The sequence below is a fragment of the Cibotium barometz genome, chromosome 47 (genome assembly GCF_041138505.1).
Source record: "Cibotium barometz isolate CiBa-2024 chromosome 47, ASM4113850v1, whole genome shotgun sequence".
NCBI classification, from domain to species: Eukaryota; Viridiplantae; Streptophyta; class Polypodiopsida; order Cyatheales; family Cibotiaceae; genus Cibotium; species Cibotium barometz.
Window position 1 is genome coordinate 7,512,930 of NC_141092.1, and position 25,684 is coordinate 7,538,613.

Here is a 25,684-nt window from a genome sequence, read left to right on the forward strand (position 1 = left end):
TTCTCAAAATCGAAGTGAACATGAGACGGTTCCGCTGAGGCCATGGTATGCACGTGTTTACAAATAGAGAACGGATTACCTTCAAAAGCGAACTCCAATTGAAGCGTCGTAGAAGAATTCCTCTTGCATGCACGGAAATCGAGAAGAAATCACCACTTGAGTCTTCAATCAACACATGCATGCAAAAAAGTGTGTTGCATGTAGCATGTCGTTGAAGATCCGTCCACCAAAAACTTCCAAACTTGGAGCATAGAAAACTCCTCTCACAAATTGAAAGAAGGAAAGTTGAAGGTGAAAAGGTCACTTTCCTTGTAGTTTGTGTCACTTTCCTTGTAGTTTGTGTCCTCCCTTGAAAGAATAAGTAGAGCTCTTTTGAAGAGAAGAACAACACAAGTGAAAAGGTGAAGTGGCTAGCACACTTGCCTTGGAGCTTGAGGTTGTGGGTTCAAAACCCCACTCCTTGGATGGTGAAGCCTCCCCCTTGTGCCACTCAAGTAAGGGAGAATTCTCGCGCGCTCGCCAACGGCGCGCCAACGATCGCTCACCGATCGCCTTCGAGGACTGCCGGTCTGCCTTGGTCGCCGCCTTTAGGCGTCCGCTGTGGTGGCCGTCTGGTAGGGCCGTACGGACGACGGGTGGACGGCGGTGCTCGCTGTGGGCTGTTCACGTGGACGATCGCGTGTAGGCTGCGCTCGTGCAGGACATTGTACGGGCGGCGGCGCTCGTTTCTTTTGCTGCAGCATCGAGCTCTTTTTCTCGTGCAGGTCACGCCGGTCGCCGCTAGCTCTGATACCAGTGTAACGCCTCCGCTACGGCTGCGTCTTCCTCAAGCCGCCATAGCCTAGGCGTGGAGAAGAAGAGAGGGTGGAAGTCGGTTCACCTCCCAACCACATAATGACGAGTTAGGGTTTCTCGTTGGGTTTTATACCAAAACCCTGGCCTGTGTCCACACCTCCTAGCCCGGCCGCCCATCTTACTTAAGAGCCGTGCTAACTTAGATGTGTACACACATCGACCAAACCCTAACGCCCATTAACCCCTGAACCCCGCTAGCACTAATAATACTCTCGAGACTCCGAAAGCTATTAACTTATGCTAGGGTTCGACTTCCGTAGGACCATAGTCCTGACACCGACGCTAAAATACCGACGCAAATGTCGAACGTCGGTATGTCCGTCGTAATGTTGGAGGAGACAAGCATGGCGGGGGTTTTTTAAATTTTCGTGTCCCGTCGCGTATACCGACGCCTATACCGACGCACATTCCGACGCTTATACCGGCGCACATTCCGTAGTATATACCGACATATATTCCGACGCATATTCCATAGCATATACCGGCGCTCGTAAGTTTTTCACAGCCGAGAGCCTATTTTTTGGTTTTTTCGCAGAGGAAGCGCAAGAACAAGCCAAGAAGGTCGCTTTCTCTCCCTCTTCTCTTTCTCTCTCTCTCCTCTTTTTTCCTCTCTTCTCTTTTCTCCTTCTTTCTTCTTTTCTCCTCTTCTCCTTCTCCTAATATGTTCTTGCAATTGCTTTTACTTTTTAATTTAAGAATTAGGACGTTTAGGGTTTTGTGTTTTTTTGGCTCTCTATGCATGTTGAGAGCTCTTTATGTATGCATAGATCTCCTAATGCATGCATAGAGATTTTAGGGTTTTGTATTAGTTCTTTTTCTTGTGTTTAATTTACTAATTAGTTTGTTTAATATTTTGTTTTGCAGATCTTTCACCTCACCAATCTTTCACCAATCCTCTCCTTCAGCTTTGCAAAAAAGAGGTAGATCCTCTTTCGATTTTTCTTGTTTATGCTATTTTCTATGAATTATTGCATCCCTGTTTTATGGTTTAGGGTTAGTTTTGGGTTCTTGTAAGCTTACACATAGGATTAATTTAATATCTATGCATAAAACCTATAATAAGCTTGCAATCTCTATGCATAGCCTTCTTGCAAGCGTTATGCATAAGCTCTATTCATAGAGCTTGTGAGCTTGTGAAATCTCTATGCATAAGCTCTATGCATAGGCTTTATGCATAGAGTTTGCAAGCTTATAAAATCTCTATGCATGGGTTAGCATAGTGCATAAGGCATATAGCATAGAGCTTATGCATAAGTCTTGCATAGAGCGTATGCATAAGACTTATGCATAGAGCGTATGCATAAGACTTATGCATAGAGCTTATGCATATGGCTTATGCATAGAGCGTACGCATAAGACTTATGCATATGGCTTATGCATAAGGCTTATGCATAGAGCTTATGCATAAGGCTTATGCATAGAGCGTGTGCATATGGCTTATGCATATAGCGTGTGCATAAGGCTTATGCATAGAGCGTAATTGCATAGAGCGTGTGCATAAGGCTTATGTGAAAGGGATTGTTGAAATGCAATTGCAAATGCCTTGATTGTGGTTAACAAATGCTTATGCAAATGCCATGGTGAGGGCATTGTGAATTGTTGGTTTGTGTTGGAGCTTTTGGATGATGGATTGAGGCATGAGTCCATGCTTTATTGATGAGTTCTAAATTGTAAAAGGGCATGAGTCATGCTCAATACTTGTAAGCCAACAAACTTGTTCTATCATTTGATATTATCCACATCATTTTGTACCTACACTCACCATTGCTACCACTTCAAGTTTCTATAGAATCTAGCAATGTGTGAGGGTACCTTGGCATTGGTTGGAGAGGCCAAGGGGAGAATGGCTTGAACTCTTTGTGCCGTGATTGCTTGGTAAAGCGGTACAAAGGGGGATTAGGTACACCGGTGTGAAGAAATGGCCTCAACCTTCACCTTGGAGGAAAACTCGGTGAAGGGGTGAGAAGAGCTTGGCCGGGAGATCGGCAAGCTTCAACACGCGTCCTCAACAATCCTCACCATCGACTTTGTGGATGCATTTGGGCAATGGGGGCCCTTTTCCGTCATATTGTGTGGATATTGCAAATGCTTTGATGGACAAAGAGTGCATATGATCTTTCATGACATTGTGGGATACAAAGAGTATTGCATTGTGATTTAAGAAGTTGCATTTTCATTTGAGATTTGGTTCCAATTACAAAGGAGACTCTGGCAGAATTTACAAAACCCTAATTCAGTCCTAGGGTTTTTGGGATTAGGTCCGAGTGATTACACGACTCTATTCTACTCCTTGAGAGTTTTCAAATGAGCCATAGAACCCCTTAATCGGATATCACAATCTCGGTCAAAGTAGTCATGTTGACTTTCTGGTCAAAGTCAAACAGAATATACTTCCACTTTGACTGAATCAAAATGCTTTTAGGGGTAGGTTCTATCTTCCGTTAGCTTTCTATAGAGCCGTCAAAATCCTAATTCCGACATATATTTTGCATTTTAGAGCCAAATTACTACTTTCAGCTGTCCTGCACAAACCCTAAAACAGAGAGTACTTGCCCACACCTAATTCTTACTGTGTTCATTTGGGAGGATAGTAGACACCATTACCTACCCATAGAACCTTCTTTTGTCTAATTCCGACATCATTTGGGCATTCTACCAACATCTTGCATTTCTTCACTATGCCGAAGGGAAGACCACGCAGCAAGGGTGGGGATGTTGTGCAAGAAATGATCATTGGTGATGAGGACATGGAAGGTAATATGGATGCAAGGCATCTTGAATGAGGGTTTAGGGTTTATGCATAGAGCTTATGGCTTATGCATAAGACTTGTGCATAGAGCGTGTGCATATGGCTTATGCATAAGACTTATGCATAGAGCGTGTGCATAAGACTTATGCATAGAGCTTATGCATATGGCTTATGCATAAGACTTATGCATAAGGCTTATGCATAGAGCTTATGCATAAGTCTTGCAGCCTTATTATGCAAGCTTATACTTATACTATGCATTTAGATTATTGCATAAGGCTACTGATCTTAATGAGGATGATAGAATAGATAATGATTTTTAAAATGATGTATCTTAATGATTATGCAAATAGTTATGACATATTTGTAATGGTTTTATGACATTGAAGGTCCATTCATTGTTTACCATTGTTAATGTTTACCATCATAATCACTACTGTAGGAGCAAGTTGATATAGTTTTACCAATGTTGTTTATCATTGTTAATGTTTATCTTATGGTTCTTTCATTCATTGTTTACCGTGTAATTTTCATTTCGTACAAGTTTGTCATATGGTTTTTTGTCCAACAGGCCATGGGTGACTCACCGCCCTACGACTACAGTCCAGATTTCTCATTTAATCCTACACCGCAGGGCATGAGTCCCCAGCAGTTATATGGTTTTCTTTCGTCCATGACTCCAGAGCAGAGAGCCATGGCTCAGAGTTGTTGGGGTTCTGGAGCACGGACATCTGCCTCACCATCTGGCTTCCCGACGCCAGTTCCCACACCCGTGGGTACGACAGTAGCTCCCACACCTCATACCACACAGCCTTCCACTCCTCTTACAGCTCGATCTACCACCTCTTCACATAGACGGCGCTCACGTAGTAGGTCTTCAGGGGGAGGTTGTTGTGGTGGTGGTGCCACAGATGCTGTGACACCACCACCACGTGAGCATCGTCCTTCGCTCTCATCTGTTGATAGCACACCCATAGGGTCACCTTCCACTCCCTGGGGTGCACATGACCATGACAACAGCAAGATTTACACAATTAGGGATGGGGCACCAATAATGGATAGTGCAGGGAAGGCAATGAAGACACGCATTCGACAATTGTGCACTATACAGTTTCATGACTCTGTCATGACTAAATGGGATCAGCAAGACAAGGGGAAGAAAAATTATATAAACACAAAGATAAAGCAAGAGTTCCAGCCATTTGACCCTATGAATGTCGTCTCTAATGAGTGGATACAGTATACAGCTCGCATTTTGATGGGGCATCGTAGGTCAGAGGCGAGGGACGCATTTAGAGAGGGGAAGGAGAAACCTGTTTGGCTAGATGACAGGGAGTGGGCAGCCATTGCTCAGGAGCTCACCGAGACACCAGACAGGTTTCAACAACAAAGAGAGGCGGCAAGGGCAAGACTCCAAACAGTAGGGGCTTCTCATCTCGGGAGTGGTGGTTACGAAACCATGCGCCATGAATTCGTAAGTGTTTGTAGCAATTTTATTTATTTAAATGTATGTATGTGGGCTAAATGTTGATTTCTAAAAGTTATAATTATTAATCGTGTGTGCAGGAGTTGGCCATGAATCGCCCACCAAGTAGGCGAGAGGAGAAGTACGCTCACAAACATGGCCTTGTGGCCTTGTTTGAGATGCTTGAAGAAGAAGGAGAGATCGTCAATTGGGAGGCATTACCATGATGTAAGATGACCTTCAAACTAATGAAATATGATCAAAACATTCTTGAGTATTAATGTTTAATTTAATTTCTTGTTTGTCGATCAGGAAAATATGCAAACGAGCACGGTTGTTTTTGTGCTCTATTGTAGACAGAATGGTGCTGTCTGTTTGCTGCTGTTGATCCTGCTCATTGCAGGCAGCTAGGCAACAGCCAGGCAGCACTATTCTGCCCAAAAAAAAATTTCTGCTACAGCGTCGGTATATGGCCCGGTACCGACGTCGGTATATGCACCGGTATAGACGCCGGTTTATGCGTCGGTATATGCACCGGTATAGACGTCGGTTTGCGCGTCGGTATTACCCCCGGTGAGCGTCGGTATATACACCGGTATAGGCGCCGGTATTATTACCCGACGCTTATACCGACGCAGTGGTTCCGGCACTTATACCGATGACGAGGCTTTTTTAGACCCCGTTAAATAGCGCCGGTACAAGCCCCGGTATTAGGCTAACATGTAGTAGTGTATGGATCTATTATGCACAAGAATGATGATGGTTTAAGATGATAACAAAAGCCATTTCTGCGTTTTTAACATGATAAATGTGGTTATGAGCATGTTATAATTATATTACATAGGAAACAAAAATATATAGGTGTAATATAATAATTATAAAATATAGTTAGTGTAATGTTTTTAAGAAGCAATGGCGATGAAATGTTCTTGACTATCCTTATAGTGATAGTTTATAGCTATATTATGACTCATCAATCTTAAAAGTTTTTCTCTAAATTTATAGATGATATACATACACGTTAAAATGTCAATTGACTTACAATAGGTTACTCCATTTTTTAATAAATCTATGGAGGCTTTTCTGATTTCTTGTCTAGATTACATTTTATCTCTTGTTAATGTTATGCAATGTTCATGTGAATTGTTTAAACAAGAGTTAAACAAATACATAATGTTCTCCAAACTTTATGAGTAAGTGTAAAAATGTCCAAGATGTGCTCATCTAGGTTTGAAAAATGGACCACTAATGTGTGAAAGATTTCATTTTCATACAAAAATGTGAAAGATTAGGTTTTCATACAAAACAATATTTTGTATGTTTTTAAATTCAGATTGTTTTATCTAAATCTAAATCCAACTTAATGTGCACATGGGAAAATAGGTCAAAGTGGGACCATGTTAAGGTGCATGCAATAGTAAAAAGTAGGAAGCTTGAGACTTGGAGTTTTTCAAAAGGAATATGTTGACTGAGAAGGGGATGCTCTAGTCTTATGCAATTTCCATGCACGACTTACATTCCTACAAAGGGTGAGATACTATTGTGGGGCCTTTCCCCCATGAAATAGGTCGTAAACTACTCAAAAAAATTCATAAAAAATGTTTTCCCTACAAGCATGGTTAGCACCTTAATAAAATGGTTTTTCTCGCAAGTAAGGTTGGACATTCTTCATAGCTCCTCTAGGAGGAAAAAAAGTGTTTATCACAAAAACTAGGTGAATGCATGCTCAACACTGCACAAAGAGAGAGAGAGAGAGAGAGAGAGAGAGAGAGAGAGAGAGAGAGAGCCACATACATTACATATTCAAACCAACGTAGCAAAGCCTTATCATATTTTGTTAGCAAGTTACTTAGATAATGATAACTTCAATGCTTTTCTTTTGATAGATTTGCAACAATTCCATTGTCGACCTAAATGCATTTGACCCCCCAAATCAAAATTGGGATGCTTCATCCTCCTTGCATGACCAAAAGACTTAACCATTGACAAAGCTTTGTGGTTTTTCTATCTTGACTAATAGAGAGTAACTTTGAGGTTAATTGAACAATAATTTAAGGGGATAAACTTACAACTATTAAATTTGCAAGTGGTAAATGTAAAGCTATGCTATGAATGCTATGGGGGTAAAGAAAAAAAAAAGATTTAGATTTTCCAGCTCGTAGTTGATGTCATAGTTTGTTTTACATGATAAAGATGCCACAATCATTGCAAAGAGGTGGCTAATGTGCATATTTCTATCCTAGGTGGGGATCCCAATAGTATCGAGGGTGCGATAGTGCTATAAGGCCACATGTCTAGTGCAATAGCAAGTATCTACCTAAAAACTAGCCACAAAAAATGCTAGCCTTGTTCATGATGTTTCTATGCTTTCAAAAGATGATGGTGCGATAGTGTTATAAGGCCACATGTCTAGTGCAATAGCAAGTATCTAAAAACTAGCCACAAAAAATGCTAGCCTCGTTCATGATGTTTCTATGCTTTCAAAAGATGATGGTGCTAGCCTATACGATTTGCAAAATAGTGGAGAAACACATGTTCTCACCTCTTGAAGCATGTGGATTGGTGCATGTGTTAGTTGCTACAGTCTAGCAATCGTGATGTTTTATGTTTGAAGAGGTCTTGAAGGCATGTCACAAAGAGGTCTTTTATGTTTGAAAAGCTCTTAAAGGCATGTCTTATGGGGTGGGTGAAAGTAATCTCTTTTAGGTAATAGGGACGCATGGAACTCTTAAAATGTTATCCTGGACATGTATGGGACAATAGAATCCCTAATTTATGAGTCCCTATAGTGTCCATGTTGCTAATTTACATGGATAAGCTGCAAGTAAAAAGTGCCTCTCTACTAGTAACTAGAAGTAATGGTGTTGATGGGGATGAATTGTGAAGGGGTTTTTTTTTTCGACGATATATACTCACATTAAAATATGAGGTGACTTCCCAAGTCCCTCGTGAGTACGAGTGTGGTCCCCCTCTCCCCTTTTTCTTTGTGAATGGGTCTTCTTTTTAACGTCCTGAACTTGCATTGCAGTTTATATCATAAAGTTTCCAAACTTTATATTTTTACATTTGTACTCATGCAAGACATAGGTGAGAGAGATCTAAAATACATTAGAGAAGTCGGCCACGGAGGACCAGCCAATTGAAGGAGCCGCCAACTTCTATTGCACGAGGCGGAGGAGGCAGATGCAGAGGAGCCAGACAGCAGCCAATTGAAGGAGACAGCATCTGCCTCCTCTTCAGAGTTTGCATCCGCCTCCTGCAGTGAAGTTGGTGGCTGCATGTACAGACACGGCAGGAGAAGGCGAAAAAATTGCGACATGTGTAGAGTAGAAAATAAGCCATATAAAGATATGGTAGAAGGTTTTCAAACTTTATATTTTTACATTTGTACTCACGCAAGACATAGGTGAGAGAGATCTAAAATACATTAGAGAAGGCAGCCACATCCATGATGTTCCTACCACCAGCACAGCAGCGCGTGGCTTTGCTGCCTCAACATGCGAATCTACAGTAGGGTTTCACCTTGCTAGATCACAACCTGTATGGTCCACCACCAGCAAGCCGAGGTGGTGTTGGCACAGCATGGCACACATGAATCTAAGCTAGTTGGAGTGGAATAATATCTTAAAACTGGTCGCCACTGAAGATCTAGCCAAAGTACAAGTCGGTGGAGGCAACATCATAGGAGGTGAGAGTCCTACGGTCACTGGTGGTGATCTGGAAGGAGAGGCTTTGGCCATCCAACAAGGTGTTGCTCTACCAATTCTGTCCCCAATTCCTACTCATGGGCTACCAACCAGTCTTGGAGCCCTTGATGGAGATGGCGCAGACGTCCCCAACTCCGCCTACGTTGGTGACGAGCACCAACAAAGAGAGATGCGGTTTCTCGGGATGGTGTCTCATCAAAAAGATCAAAAAGGTCAAAGGTATAGGTTGTCACAACTTTAGAGACTGGGGGCTCCACTCTAACCATTTCTAACCCAAAAGATCTAGTTAAGAAAGGAAAAAATGCGAAGATTCCCCTTTAGGGGAGGGATGGAGGAGTATGCACAATATTTTCCTGTGGGTTTATATACTGAGTACGAGATCCCCGTGGAGAATTGTTTGGTAGCACCCAGCCACACTATATGTCGTCCCATGGACATTATCAAAGCAGTGAAAATTTGTGGATGGAAAACAATCCTTGTTCATGTGCGTACCTAATGCCTGTCAAGCTGCTTTTTGAAGAAGGGATACACGAGCCACTAGTAGCCAAGGAAGATCTAAGGGTAGGGGATGTTAAAAAATATGGATATTGATCATAGATGGCTAGTGTGACACAAAGTTGGGGTTTTGACTTCGGTCACTTCTTAGAATCAAAACACACTTGTATGAAACCTCACAGCCTCCTCACCTCCTTTTCTCTCCCTAAGTTAAACACATCAAAGGTGAGATCATAATTCATTGAAGGAAAGATGAAAGGCTTAGGAGAAGCAAGAATTTCTGCCAGTCTTGCAGCTCCAAAAAAGAGGGCAATTCTTTGTTGGAAGAAAATCTTCCGACTCAGAATTATGTGAATGGAAACATACAGGGAATGTTGGTAAGGTCCATCCCGTTCGAATTGGGTGATTTGGATTGAACATCTTAAAGTAAAAGAATATAGCAATCACTTACAAGAGGATAAGATACATGGGATTTACTTTTTAATAAGAGATTAAGAGGAATTAATCAATGGCCAAAAGTCTATAAAACAGAGATACACAAAGAATTTCAGTTTTAAATCCATATAGAGTGTACAAAAGATGATTACATTGGGTGATTTGGATTGAACATCTTAAAGTAAAAGAATATAGCAATCACTTACAAGAGGATAAGATACATGGGATTTACTTTTTAATAAGAGATTAAGAGGAATTAATCATGATTAAGAAGAAATAACGGCCAAAAGTCTATAAAAACAGAGATACACAAAGAATTTCAGTTTTAAATCCATATAGAGTGTACAAAAGATGATTACATAGGTACATATATCTTGAAGAGAGCTTCGCGTCTATATAAAAACTTTTAAAAACAGACAATCGACGAGCGAGCGAAAAGTTATGAGCATTTTACTACAAGACTAAAAAAACTACCCAAATTCGCCTAAAAGTTAGCAACTTTGGGAGAAATTCTAATCATCAATGAAGTAAAGGACTAAGAAATTAGTTACATGAGTGGAAAGAGCATATAAACAGCTTCCTAGCCATATGATCAATTTTATAAACCAATACCGGAGTGATGAGTAATTATCGATTGAAATTTGGGTATCAGACCACAAAAACTGCACTTCCCTCTCTTTGCATGAAACCTCAATTTTCACATAGCCTCTTGCCTTTCATCTCCTTCATGATTCAAGCTAGAGGTTAAGGGTTAACATTGCTCAGCAGACAATTGTAAAGATTTATCTATGGTCCCCAAAGTCTTTCCACATGCTCATTACCGCCGCTAAAACCATTGGTATCTCCTAAGGAGGGCGGCAATAAGGCAAGGGCTACCTTGATAAGTCATAGGCCCACTAAGATAATAAATCCTTATCCCACTTATCTCATGAATCATCAAAGAGGTCCAAAATTGGATTAAGCATGAGAAGCCAATGCTAAATGAGACATTCACATATAAAGAGAGTGTTTGAAGATAAGAGAATGGCAATGACACAAAATGCTCAATTGAGGAGGGTTCATTCCATTGATTTGAAAGGGAGAGGAGGGCTCCTTTTCTAGGTGGAGAATCACCCTCTCTTCCATTGTTACAAATTACAATCTAAAAATCTTCAACCCTTTAGTGACATAAGGGTAGATGTCACCATCAATTGTCCTCTTAGGCTAAGTCTTCTATTGATTATTAAATTGAAGACTTTTTGACTTTGAAAGTATAATGAGATAATAGCCAAGTCTAAGTGGCATGTAGGTAGAGATCCCACTTACACATGCTGGAATTCTCGTCTTACATGTAGGCATTCTAGAAGAATCTTTCCCAATTATGCACCTACACACACTCCTCCACATGCCTTCCAAACTCCCCAACTTGTAGCCTTATGGTGAATACTATATTATTAATACAATTAAAATCCATGTGAGCATGAAGGCCCACTTTTATTTTTCACATCACTAGCCTATCTACCATACCAAAGTATTTATCAAGCATACTTGTGGCATTTACAATGTGTGCACCCTAAATCAAGTAAAACCATTATATTTACCATACCAAAGTATTTATCAAGCATACTTGTGGCATTTACAATGTGTGCACCCTAAATCAAGTAAAACCATTATATTTGAAGATAGAATGTTGTTATCAAAGTAGCCGCCAAGCCGCGGCATCACCGCGCCATTATTCCATTGTGGGTGCCGCAATCTTCTTCGACAAGCTTCCACCTTATTACCATTGAGAAACCATCAAAATATGTATAAATTGAAAATGAAAGATGTCAATTTTTCATGTCACATCTTTCCCCCCCCAGCAAATCCTCCATGCTTGTCTTGGAGGTCTACTGGCCATGGTGCTCGAGGGTAAAATATCTTCATTGGTACTTCCGGGAACCTCCTGGCCACTTGCATCCTCTAGAAGATAGGTGTTATTTTTGAACTTTTTCTTTATCTTGAAGGGGCCTTCCCAGTGTCGAAGAAGCTTCTTATCTAGCCGTTTCTCCACACGGCCATCATACCTCATGACTTCCTTGCTTGAGTTCTGGCTTCTTCTTCTTCTTCTTCGTGAGAGTGTCATGCCTTACCTTGCGCCGTTGTTGTGCAGCCTCTAAATTTTGAAGTGCCTAAAGCCACCTCTCATCCAAGGTCTCTAGTTGTACTAGGCGTTGGTGGGCATGTGTTTCTTCTTCATTATTCAAGCGTGCAAAAGATGTGGGAAGGCTTGTGATTTCCAATTCTATTGGCAAAATAGCCTCCATTCCATAAACTAACTGAAAAGGTGTGAAACCAAGAGAGAGTTTGTGAGTTGTCCTATAGGCCCATAGGACCTCTGGCAAATGCACATCCCACTTTCTCTTCATAGTATCCACTAGCTTAGACAAAGATCCACAAAGCAGTCCATTAGTTTTTTCTACTAAACCATTACATTGGGGACAATAGGGAGTTGGCATAGCATGCTTTATTTTTAATTTCTGCACCAAAGCTTCAATCAAGTCATTCCTGAAAGATCTCCCCCCATCCGTAAGGATTTCTAATGGACACCCAAATCGGGCACATATGTATTCCCTGAGAAAGGATACCATAGCCACTGCTTTAATATTGACCATGGACTTTGCTTCTGCCCACATTGTTGCATAATCTATGGCCACTAATATGTAATACTTCCCATGTGAGGAACGAGGAAGTGGGCCCACAAAATCTAGTTCACACCTTTCAAATGGACCATATGCTGGGATAGGGTTTAAGGGTCTGGGAACTAATTGCTTATGCCCATATGCCTGGCATACTTCACATCTTTTGCACCACTCATAGACATCTTTGCTGAGTCGAGGCCAATAATACCCTGTGTTAAGGATTCTCTGAGTTGTGCTGGCTGAGGCAAAATGACTTGAACATTCATGACATAATTCCATAATCCTTTTAGATTCTTCGAGGCTCACCACCCTCCTAAGAATTTTATCCTTACCTTGCTTGTAACAAACATCTCCTAGAATTATGTAAGGATGAGCTTTCCTTGTAAGCCTTTGCTTCTGTTGAGGATTCAATCCTCCAGGAGGGAAGTATCTTGTATCTAAATAGTGTTGAACATCTTGGAGCTCAGGCCTCAGGCCAACCTGTATCCATTAATGCAAGAATAGCTACTTTGAAAGAAGCCAAAGTTTTAGTAGTCAATTCATCAGCCTTTTGATTATCCTTCCTGTTAACATGCACAAATTTACAAAACTCAAAAGCTTCTTTTAACTCCATTGCCCTTTTATACAATTCTTGGAGATTAGGACTCCTTGCCTTATGTTCTCCTTTCATTTGTCAGATGACCAATTACGAATCCTCTTTAATTCCATCTTTTATGTAATCTTCTAATCCCCAAATTAATGCATTGTACTCAGCCACATTATTTGATATAGCCTTTGAAAATTTTTTACCCTTGGCCCATACCTCTTTTCCTTCTGGAATCAAATAAAACTATCCCCCCAAACCCACATTGCCTAGAAGGGCTAAAGGCTCCATCAAAATGCATAGTGAAGAAGTTGGTGGTGTCTGCAAATCTTCATATACTTCTTCCTTTGTTCTTGTTCCTTCTTCCTCTTCCTTCCTTGTAAGCAAATCTGCAAGAGAGGCCCTAGTGGTGTTTTTTGTAATAAAAGTGAAAGAGAATTCTTGAAGCTCACAAATCCACTTTGCAAACTTCCTCCTGTAGGATTGGGTTTGCGGACCAAGAATTGTAAAGAAGGTTGAGATGTGAGGAAGAAAAAAGGAGGAGGTAACAAGTATGACCTGAACTTATTTACTACAAAAACAAGAGATAAACCACCTTTCTCCATTTCACCATATCTCTCCTCGGCATCAAACAAGGCTAACCTCAACTTTTCCAAGTAATCCATGCAGCTTGAATAAATGCAAAAATCATCCAAAAAGACCCTTATAAACTTTTCCAAGTAAGGTGTAAATACCTGACTCATGAAGCGTTGAAAAGTTGCTGGTGCATTGGTCAAGCCAAATGGCATCACCTTATAGGCATACACTCCCCAAGGGGTGATAAATGAGGTTTTCCTTTTATCTTCTTCACAAATCCAGATTTGAAAGTATCCAGAGTATCCATCACACACTGAATACAACTCATGACTTGCAACGTGATCCAAAATCTTATCCTGAAAGGGTAGAGGATAATAATCCCTCTTTGTGCATGCATTCAAAGGGCAAAAGTACACACACACACGCCATTTTTCACCCTTTTTGAGAGTGACTACAACTGGGGAAATCCACTCTGAATTCTCTACTAGAAAAATAAATCCAACTTCAAGGAAATTAGTTACCTCATTCTTATGCACCTCCGCTTGCACTACTCCCAAATGCCTTAGCCACTGTACCACTGGCTTACTTTGGGGCTTGAGATCAATCTTGTGCTCTACTAGGGTAACTTAGCGTACTTCTGAGTAGCTATTTGCAAAAAGATTAGAAAATCCATCCAACATTTTAAAGTAATTCTCCCTTTCAGTACCTGCTACTATGGACTCATCAAAAAGAAGTTCATTCTGTTTGTGAAGACTAGTGAGGTGCACATCTCCTTTCTTGAACATGGTTGAATAAGCTTCCCCTTCCAAGGCTCCATTGTCTTCAGCATCCCCTCGATCCTTTCCTAGGGAAGGACCAAATGCAACTCCCTCCACCTTCCCTTCTGAGATGGAATCCTCGGAGCTACCACTTGTCTCCTCTTCATCGGATGACTCTGAATCGGAACTTTTGGAAGTTGAAGGTTCACCTCTTACCACTTTCTTGCGAAGACTCTTGATGTTGTAGTGGACCTTCTTATTCTCACCTTGTAGAATAAGATCACCTGCCTTCCACTTTTGAATTTCCTTCACTTGGCGAAGCCATGGCCTACCCAATATCAATGGGTAATAAGCCCTAGCATCAGACTTTGTAGGAATGACCTGGAAAGTTGTAGGCACAGAAATACCACATACATCCACTCCCAAATTCCTGACAATTCCTAAGGTTTTCACCCTAGTATTATCAAGTTTGGTGCGATAGGAAGAGTTAGTAGAAGACAACTTTAAATCATCATCTTTCATTATTTTTTCACTCATGACATTGATTGACGCACCTCCATCAATGTATGCATTAGAAATTGTTTGCCCTTCAATGATGACATCAATCATAGGCACATCATCTCCTACATCAATATCCACCTTTTGAGCCATAGGAGTCCCAATATCTCTCTTCTTCTTTTTCTTAGATTCCCTTGTGCTAGCCAGCTTACCCCATTCCTTTCTGAGCTTTGGAGAGAGTGCCAAAAGCTGCCCAAATGTGATTTGTACCGTTTTCTCCCTAAGATCTGTTAAGAGGTCATAACTAAGAGATCCTTGTCCAAGAGGAAAGTTAGATTGTTCAATTTTTCTCCTAGATGACTTCTTCTTCTTATTACTTTTCTCCTTTTCTTCAGATTTATCTTCTTGTTCTTCTTCTTCCTGGCTCCTAGTTTTACGACCCCCTTTTTGCCATTAACGGCATCAATGTTTCCTCTAAAAGTGGTAAACTTTTATCCTCTCTTTTTCTCAATTTTGGACACTTAGTGGTGCAATAGTGCCTCTTCTCTTGACATTCATAGCATGTGACACTACTTCTATCCCTAGGTTTATCCTCAACTCGTGGAACCCTAGGTGGCCTTGCGTTGACTAAGTGTAACTTCAAATCAGCAAATTTTGCCATACGTTGTGCAATGTTATGATCCAAGGATGAAGCTTATAGCTGAGATGTTGAGGCTACCTCTACTTGTGGTGGGGTTGGCACCCTCGGAGAAGATTGGAATGTGGACTCAATATGAAGAGTGGCCTCCTTCTTCAAAGCAATACAAAGAGCCTCTTTAAAATTAGTGGGATCTTTGCTAAGAACTTTTCCATGCAAGCGGGGATCCAAAGCCATGATAAACTTACTCATCTTAAGGTGCTCCATTGCTAAAGAACTCTTTGAATCTCCTATAGAAGGTGAAGAAGAAGAAGCAACAACATGTAAAGCAACTTGTTGATATTTGATGAACAAGGCTGCATACCTCACTAAAAAGGCAGAAACTGACTCTCCTTCCTTTTGGAAAATCTGATCCAATTGCAATAGTAAAGCATTTGGTGACTCCACTATCCCAAATTTCTCCTTCGTTGCTTTGGTCAACCTTTCCCAATCATTCTTGGACTCCTCTGGCAAAGCCTCATGCCAAGTTAAGGCCACACCCTCCAAGAAATCTGGAAGTATTTCTACCCTCTCCTTCATAGACCAACCCGTCAAGCGGCATGCTCTCAGAGATAACTCCCCGGGTTTTCTCCTCCGATCCTTGGAACGCCGGAATGTTGAACATTTTGCACCAAAAGATGAGAAGCAACAAGGAAAATTTACTTATTTCAAAATAACTTTTCTGTAATCATGGGGGACCTTGAGGTTAAAATAGAATAATTCTAAGTAAAACCTGCCCGCCGTCTCCACCCCAAAAGATGTGATACAAAGTTGGGGTTTTGACTTCGGTCACTTCTTAGAATCAAAACACACTTGTATAAAACCTCACAGCCTCCTCACCTCCCTTTCTCTCCCTAGGTTAAGATAAAGATAAACACATCAAAGGTGAGATCATAATTCATGGAAGGAAAGATGAAAGGCTCAGGAGAAGCAAGAATTTCTACCAGTCGATAAATTTATAATGCAGGTTTGGTTTCTAAGCTTATACACTCAGAGAAAAGAAAATAATTTGTGTAACTGTTCACTAGATGCTAAGAGAGCTTTCTTCTACAAGGAGTCTCATGAGCTGGCGGCATAGTCTTAAAGAGTGGCCTGAAAGAATGACCATTCTTGTCATACACAACAAGTGCAAGAATGGCCCATGGGCCATTCGTTTCTTGCACCACAAGTTCAAGAATTATCCAAGGGCCATTCTTGCATGACCCAAGGGCCATTATCCAAGGCCATTCTTGCATCCTCTTTCAATATTAAGGTTGTGTTGAAATGGCCATGAGGCAACAAGAATGGACCTAGGGCCATTCTTTTCATGCACAACAAGTGTAAGAATGGCCCATTCCTGATGCTCTTGGGCATGCGAGAATGGCCCAGGGGACATTCCAGAATGAGCTTGGTGGATCACCCAACTTTCTTGCATGCTCCTGCACATAATAGGTCAATTCTCATCTCTCCATGTATAGATGAGTAAAGAGTGGCCTCAGGGAAAATTTATGCTCCGTATATTGATGAGAAGAGAGATATTCTCTTCTTTAATGGCATAGATCCAATTTATGTTACCATTTTATATTGGCTTCAAGATATGCTTTTTTGCTTTTTTGTGCTCGATGAAGATTGGCATCTACTTGTTAAAACCCTTAGATCTCTCTAGATAATTGTTATGCATAAACATGCATAAATCAGGCATAAACTCAACCACTCGACCACCCCCGAGTCTAACGGATGCACACATGAATTATAAATGAAATACATCATACCTCTACCTTGATGTCCCATAAAGAGGTATAACTCCAATCCAATAGCATATAGCTATAGGGTGAAATGGTAGGTGAGTAGATATGGACCTCTACACAAGAGACCATAGCCTAAGCCTCCAAGTCCCCAAGCCTCCAAGCCTCCCTTGAGTGTGCCCCATGCCCCTATTATATAGAAGGGCCTTCAAGTGACTCTTGACTCTCCATTTCCCATGTGTGACCCTTGGATGCCTGACCCTAACCTTGACCCTTAAGGTTAGTTCTAACCCATGCTCCACTACAGCTTGTTCCCAAGCTCCCATGCTTACAAGCCTAATGTCGGTTAGCCTCCTAGTATATGCACACATAATGTACATATAACATACTTCCCCTCTCTCAAAACATTGCACTCTTGCAATGAAAAGAAGAAGAACTGCACTGAACAATATCAACTGACTCCGAAGTCGAATCCTCTATTTTCCTATCTTTCCACCTAAATTTAACCTCAGGAATTAGTCAACTACAAAGTTTCCTTTCTCTGAATTCAACATTATCAGAACTTGCATCTTATGGGAAATCTGGACTAGCAGGAATGAAATTGTGTTCTTGAGGGCTACATGTACAGGACTGCAGGAAATAGAGCTGATGTATAAACATGTATGCATGTGCTGGTTTGTATGTAATGCAAATAAAATTAGATCTTTGGAATTGGATTTGTTGATTCAGAATCTGTAGAGAAATATCCTTTGAATGTTTCCCTGATTTTGGCTAAGCTTCATGCATACTAGGGCTCTTTCCCTAATATTGATGGATTGGTGGCTACAGGTGAGATGTTGGATTGAGAAGAAAAGGTCTCCTAGATTCGGACCTAAAACTCGGAGATGGTACCGCAAGGAAAAGCAAACCGACCATACATTTGTTGCCCTTATTGAGAACTCGGTTGGCACTAGACCCACAGTTAAGGTTTGGTCGAAGCATGGGGGTATGCTAGAAAAACAATCCCCCCGTGGTTGAAAAAAAAAACAAAAAGAAGTAATGGTAGAGTGATGGGGATGGATTGTGGAGTGTTGTTTTTTTTTCAATGATATATACTGATGTTAAAATATGAGGTGACTTCCCAAGTTCAGTCGTACTCCCCTTCTTCTTTGTGAATCTAAGGGGGGCTATTTTTTTACATCTTGAACTTGCATTACAGTTGCCAAACTTGAACTTGCATTACAGTTTATATCATAAGGTTTCCAAACTTGAAGGTTTTCAAACTTGAACTAGAATGATTTGAGTTTTTACATTTGAACTCATAGGTGAGAGATTACGTGAGAGAGATCTACGGCACATCCATGATGTTCCTACCAGCAGCGGGCGGCTCTGCTGCCTCAGCATGCGAATCTACAGTACTTGCTAGATCACAACCTGTATGGTCCACCACCAGCAAGCCGAGGTGGTGTTGGCGCACATGAAGCTAAGCTAGTTGGAGTGGTGAATAATATCTTAGAACTGGTCGCCGCTGAAGGTCTGGCCGAAGTGCCAGTCGGCGGGGGCGACGTCGTAGGAGGTGAGAGTCGTGCCGTCGCTGGTGGTGACCTGGAAGGAGAGGCTCTGGCCGTCCAGCAGGGCGTTGCTCTGCCAGTTCTGTCCCCAATTCCTGCTCATGGGCTGCCAGCCGGTCTTGGAGCCCTTGATGGAGACGGCGCGGACGTCCCCAACTCCGCCTACGTTGGTGACGAGCACCAAGTTGAAGTAAGAGTGGCCGTTCATGGTGAAGTGGATGCCGCCCGTTTTAACGCACGGAACCCTCCGGTAGAGCACGGGCACGATTCCGCCTTTGTAGACGCCGATCTTCTCGAAGGCCGGCTGCGCCATGTCGAAGTGCTGCAGCGGGGGGTTGCACCAGCCGCCCGCGTTGTTGGGCAGCGCGTCGTTGGGCGGGCAGAGGTTGGTGGCCGTGACCAGTACGGATGCGTCGCTGAGGCACCACTCGGGATCGGCGGCCACATCGCACTTGATCTCGAAGCAGGCGCCGCAGCTAAGGCCGGCGTTGAAAAGCGCCGTGCTGAGGGCGGCGGTGTTGGTGCCGTAGCCCGAGGAGTAGAGGTCCCCGTAGCCGCAAGCGCCACCTGGACACATAGCATGAATCGATCTCAATTTCAGTTCAAGGGTTGATCAGCCACAGCATGCCGACTGAAATGGCAATAACAGCTCATAATGTAAACGTACCCATGGTGCCGGAGGCGTCGCTTCCGCCGTAGAAAGTGGCATGGGCGTTGGTCCACCCGCTCTGCTCGGAGCCGCCGCCGCCGTAGTAGGAGGCCAGGGCCGGAGCACCCATGAGGAGCAGGAGAAGCAGCGGGATAAGCGGGGCAATATTAATGCTGCGGGGGAGGAGAGTCCACATAATTGTAGCAATTGCCATTCAACTGTATTGACGCAGCGGCGAGCTTAGCTTAGCTTATAGCTTGGCTCGGCTTGGCTGCGTGGCTAATTGGCTTGGCTGCGGGGCTAATTGGCTTGCTGCGGCCGATGAGTAGCAGGTTGGGGACGGACTCCTTATATATGAGGCCCTAGGGATGGGATGGCACGTTGGGGACGGAATTCGAAGCCGCAAGAGCTCAGACTGTGAGCAGCAGCTTGCAGGAAGGAAGGGGGACAAGGCAAGACTCTGCAACGAGTCGTGGTTGGTTGGTGCCGCAGCTGTAGGACCGACGTCGAGGTAACATGGATGCTATAATTGAAGGTGATCCTTTTTGCAGCAATGCACATGTTTAGCCTCTCCACGTCCACACCACACCACACCAGGGCTAATTCAAAGACCCACTGGGCTAACGTTCAGACTCCAATCAGACCCACAAACCGGCAGGCCCACTCGATTAACGCAATCAGACATGCGAGCTGATGATGGGAGGTGAGAGCAGCTCGGCGGAAGCCTATAGAGGCCTCATGCCGGACGTCTCCTTCGACAAGGACGAGTGCGTGCAGAACGTCCAACGGCAGCCATGACCCATCATCGTTACGTCTACCTACTCTACTCGCTTATATGTAGGCTACTGTCCCGGCAGCTTGGGCCTCCAGCCACATCGTCCCTGGAAGCTAGCGCTGGCGCTGTTTTATCACAGGTGTCCATCAGTCCATGGACACACGTATCCGACCGAGCGGTGGAGTTTCAACCTTCGGAATTTTATAACCTTCCGAACCGTATCTTTAAAACGTTTTCTTTTTTATTTTTATTTTTTAAAAAGCTTCATACCGTTGCCAACCGAAGAGCAAGGCTCATATCCCTAAGTCTGAATACACAATCAAAACTAAAGTCTTTTACAAGAATCTACTAGTCTTGCGGCTATTATGGGAGATTACAAGACTTACTCAAGTACACTCAAGTAGTGTCAGACCTCTCGCAACAAAGGTCACTTTGGAGGACGAGAACGTAGAACCCCTCAAAGCTGCCCCTAACTAAAAGATGGAGAAAGAATGGAAGGAGCCAAAAAGTAATCAGAGGTGCAGTCATACAAATTCTTCCCCATCTCATACCTTGATTGAATATTGTAATGCCTTTCGAACTCTTGGCATAGAGTATAAAGTCAAGGAGCTAGTCAATCACAGAAGTAGTCACACAAAATCTTCCCCCCTCTCATACCTTGATTAAATATTATAATGCCTTTTGTAATGAAGGGATTTTAGTGAGCACATACATATGAGGGATGGGCCTAGGCACATGGGGCTTAGGGACATTTGCACATATGTTGTGTAGGACATATGGGGGCCTTGGGACTATAAAAGGCACCAGCCCTAGGATAGTGTACCCTTTGATACCTTCTGATATCTTTTGATACATATGACCATTTGGTTGTCTTCTTGCCTAGAGCAAGCTTCAATGGTAAGATTCTCCCTTCGAGATGCTACGATGGGGACCTATACCCTTATTGTCTACTCCAAGTATTGAGTGGGCCACTATCTTGCTGTGGTATCCGAGCTCTTGGCATAGATCTTGATGCTTTGATTAGGAGATTAATTATTTTTAAAATTTTCTTAATCCAGATGCATTGTGAAAATATCCAAGCTCCTCATCCAAAGTGAAATGACCACTAGAAATATCATTAAATCCATGGTCTAAATAATTGGTCTCGTGAGAATCTAGATTTGATGCATGTAAATCCACATAATGCACCATATAATCAAATACCATGCATCCCAAATGACATATACTATATCGAAAAGTAAATGTCGTGGCCCCAAACAAAACAGCATCGTGTTGACATCCGTAGGAGCCAAATGAACATAGCTCAAGGTCGACCTCGTGTAGAGTCAAATGTGAACATAGCTCAAGGTCGGCCTCATGTAGAGTCAAATGTGAACTCATGCCACCATCACATGTAGCACCACTCGAAAATTCAAAGGCATGATCCTCCATATCAATGTATGCATGAGTATGGTCCGAGCCATGCACAATATCTGCATGTGCAAGACACTCTATATGTGTGTATCCCTCTAAGATAAAAGCTCGATCATCATAAAGATCACCATCACTAAGCACTGCCAAAGTGTCCACACAAGAGAGATAAGTGGCATCAATCGACTCACTATCAATGGAATCTCCAAGATCATCCCCAAAGATATAGAAAATCTCCATCAATGGTATCCCTATATGACCTAAATCCCATGGTAAATCAATCTCCAACAACACTGGATCTAAGGAAATACCTAGATCAAATGTAAAGCTCTCCAGGTCAATGTCATAAGATATGCTAAAAATAGGATCGATATTAATACTCCTATGATGTCTCACCTCTACGAACTCATCACTACTCTCATGCACTATCCCTGACTGCTCAATCACAACAACTCGTTCCACACGAATGCTTCCAGGAATGCTATGAAAGCTAGGAGTAGTGGTCGTATCCGAAATCTCTCCACATGTGACAAATGTAGAGGAGTAGCCCAACACATCTAATACTAGAACCACGGGTCTATTCTCCTCATGGTCTATGAAGTGCTCATCAACATGTGAAATATCATCCCCATGATAGTCTAATGCATCACTATGATCCGCTTATGCATCACAATCTCCTAATGCATCACTATGATCCACTGGGAGGTAGGTAGACATAGGCGTATCACAACAATCACAATGCTCGTAATGCTTGCTGCCATCCCTCCCATCAAGATTATGCCCACATGATCTGACTCACACACATCACTCTCACTGTTATCACTATCACATACATCATCATCATGTGCATATGTGTGAGTGGCAACATGTGCACGTATATCACTATCATCATGTGTATGTATGTGCGATGCATCAACATCATCATGTGTATGTGTGCATGATACATCATCATAGGTATGTGGGTGTGATACATCAATGTCATCACATGTGTGTGCATGATCATCACCATGTGTACATATGTCAACAACAATATCATCATCAACATGATGATCATCATCATCCATTGAATACATGTCAACATGATACCCATCCTCAGGTATATATTCATCTCTGCTCACAAATGTAGGGCACTCGATCAAGTCCCCACATACATTGTCCCATGAAAGCAATGTCGAACCATCCATGTAAAGATAACCACATAGATCCTCAACAAAATCACCATATGTAGAACGTCTAGACCATTTGGCACGGACATCCTTCTCATCATATAAGTGTCTAAACTGGCTAGGCAACAACATCTGAAGCTCAAACATCCATATGTGATATGAATACAATGTGTCATCATAACATGATGTCGGTGTAAAGAAGGATCTAGAGGTCAAAGCTATGATGTGCTAAATGTATGTATGAACTCGGTAAATGATATGCATCTCCTCACATGAAATGGAAAATCAAGATGACGGGCATAGAGCCAGAGTAATAGGGTATGAGTGGATGCCGCACAATCAGTGTATGGGATGGAGTCGTAGTGATGTCGACTGATGATGGTGGATAGCACGGCGATCATGGGCAAGGTAGAGGTAGTAATGGATCCCTATGTCGTCCCGCCAATGCCCGAAAGTGTGGAAACACTCCCAAATGTGCACAAGAATTCCACACCACGTGTGCAAAAACACCAATATGCTCAAATGGTAAAAAATGTGCATGTCAACACCCAAAAAACCAAGTGAGCATCTGAACACTACCCAAATGCACCAAAAATCCAAAAAGGAACCCGTGAAAATACTTAAGCACAAGAGCACGACAAAAGCTACATGCGAACAAGCTGCAAAACTGGGCAAGATGGGCTAGTGTGAAAATCCCCCAAAAAAATGAAGAGACAAGATGTGAAGTAGATGAAGGGTGGAGATGTGAGTGAGCACAGGGTTAGAGCAAAAGATGATAGAAAGAATAAAAGACTACACTACACGTTCTTTCTCTTTCACTTCTCTTCCTCAACTGCACCCCTTTCCTCTCCTTGTGAGGGTAAGAGTTGGTTGCTTTCTTGCTTGCTCACCCTCTTAGGCTATGATGCTCTTGCTGAGTGGTAAGTTTCAACACAATGCACCCACCTCCTCTTGAGGGCAAGGCTCACACCAAGGCGGTGAAGCTCCTAATATTGCTTTTGCCATTAGGTAGCAGCCGCGAGGAACGAGGTTGTGCTTGCAGCCATGCTCTCAACGTTGTAGGTGATGCTTCGTTTTTTTTTTTATAATAAACATTAACGCTCCCTAAGAATTTTTGTTTGTGCGCTGCGCCTTGAATATGGCGATGAAGCTAGTTGATGAAGCATGAAATCTGCCCACGTCTCACTGTAGCCCTGAACGAGGTGATGATGCAGGTTGTGCTGCTCGCGCTGTGCTACAGTCAACATTTTTGCACCGTTTGAAGAGAGGCTTTTTACTGTTAAAGACTCTTGGAGTAGATTCACGAAGACAAAGGTCTCGAGCTAGACGACTTTAAGGACTGTATGGTATTATCCAAGCCTGCAATGTAGGCACTATCTATAGGCAATGAATGACGCTGAGCGATGACTGCTCTCGTTGTGCTGGACTTAGACGCTTGCTGCTACTGACGATGTTGCATTAAGATACACTCTACGGATGACGTTGCATTAGGCTATGCTGCAGCTTTGATTTGCTCCGTCAGCTGCAATCTAGTAGGTCACCTGGTCCAGACGTAACTGATTGTCCTCATTGTTCATGATGTTACTCGGGCCCCTTTGGGATCACCACGTTAAGTGTCGAGCTTCTATGAGCCATGAATTTGGCTTCGATTTTGATTTTAGCTCCACCAATGGCCATGGCCGACTACCATCCTGCATGCATATCATGGCCTCCAATGAAGTAGCTGCTTGTGTACACCTTCATTGCTAGTTGCCCATATGCACAATTACTCATGAGAAGCCTCTCTCGGTTGATGCTAGGTGTCAGACTTTAGCTAATATAGCTCGTGCAAATCCTCCTCTGCACTGCTTCCTGCCTTCAGACAACATTGCTTGCCTCTGTTTTTCCACACCCTGTGTGATAGCCACTAAGGCATAGCACTGGAACAGGACACCAATCAGGATTATCGTGGCACCACCATTAGGATTTTTGCTTTTTGCTACAGCCCGTTGGTTCTTCTATTTTGCCATGAATTTCTTCAAGTCCTCTTTCTTTTCTGATTTCAAGATTCAGGATGTTTTTGCCCTAAACTAGGAAGATGAAACCTTCAATGCCCCTCACAATTTTTCTTTAATAATGCTTTACTGCTCTTGTAGATATGTAGATCCTTTCTAATTGTTGGTGCCTTTGAAGCTAGGCGATGAAAATCATGTGTATGTAGAAACTTTCTCCATTTGCAAATCTGCAAGAGCTTTGATGACATGAACTTGCTAGGTTGAGTCTTAAATGATCAAGGTTATGAAGCTTTACACTGAAGCTCTAGTCTACAATTTTTTTCCTTATAAGTCAATATTAGGTAATTTGGAAAAAATATAATATTTTGGTAATCAATTACTCCATTTAATTTTGGACATGTCTTAAGCATGCCAACTCCAAATTTGTAGGAGATTGTAGATCTAGATTCTACTCTTCAAGATCTTTCCAATGATATGTCACATCGGGGGGGTTTGACAAAATTTCGAACAAGCTCACCATGATCCCATTTTTCAAATGGGAATGGGTTTTTTTTTTTAATTATCTAATATGGTGTTCTATTGCATTCAATGGTGCTTTGCACTATGTTTGAGAGCTACTAAAGCTCAGTGAAGAAACTGTGTGAGCTTGCTGCAAATCCTTGAAGGAAACTCAAAACTCAAGGCTTAATGATGCCAAAATCTAAACTCCAAACTATTTGCTTTCTCAATCAAACTGTGCACTATTTATTGGAGATCTTCACACTCAAGGAAACCTTGTATGCAACTAAGGAGAACCTTGTGGTGTATGGGGCACACTAACTCTCATACCAGTGGATTGGGTTCAATTCCCACTAGCAAGGCCATACTTGCAAAGATAGTGTTAATCAACGAACTTTTTGAATTTCTGCAGTCAAAATTGTAATGCTTGTACACTTTTGTATCAACTAGTTATTAGCATG

The 25,684-nt window shown here is 42.3% G+C and overlaps 1 protein-coding gene across 1 annotated transcript; it reads right to left on the minus strand.

Moving 5' to 3' along the window:
* Nucleotides 1-17,002: 17,002 nt before the first annotated feature.
* LOC147611315 (expansin-A15-like) lies at nt 17,003-19,689 on the minus strand. Its single transcript, XM_086784383.1, has 2 exons — nt 19,399-19,689; nt 17,003-19,298 (listed from the first exon to the last, which is right to left on the minus strand). The coding sequence occupies exons 1-2, from the start codon at nt 19,592-19,594 to the stop codon at nt 18,673-18,675; spliced, it is 822 nt and encodes a 273-aa protein (XP_086640509.1). The 5' UTR covers nt 19,595-19,689; the 3' UTR covers nt 17,003-18,672.
* Between the last annotated feature and the right edge of the window lie 5,995 nt (nt 19,690-25,684).

Bases quoted from the DNA above. Each gene is read 5' to 3' on its own strand.
- LOC147611315 (XM_086784383.1), bottom strand. From the start codon at position 19,594: ATGGCAATTGCTACAATTATGTGGACTCTCCTCCCCCGCAGCATTAAT. The intron at 19,299-19,398 runs GTACGTTTACAT...CTATGTGTCCAG, and splicing joins CGACGCCTCCGGCACCATGG to GTGGCGCTTGCGGCTACGGG.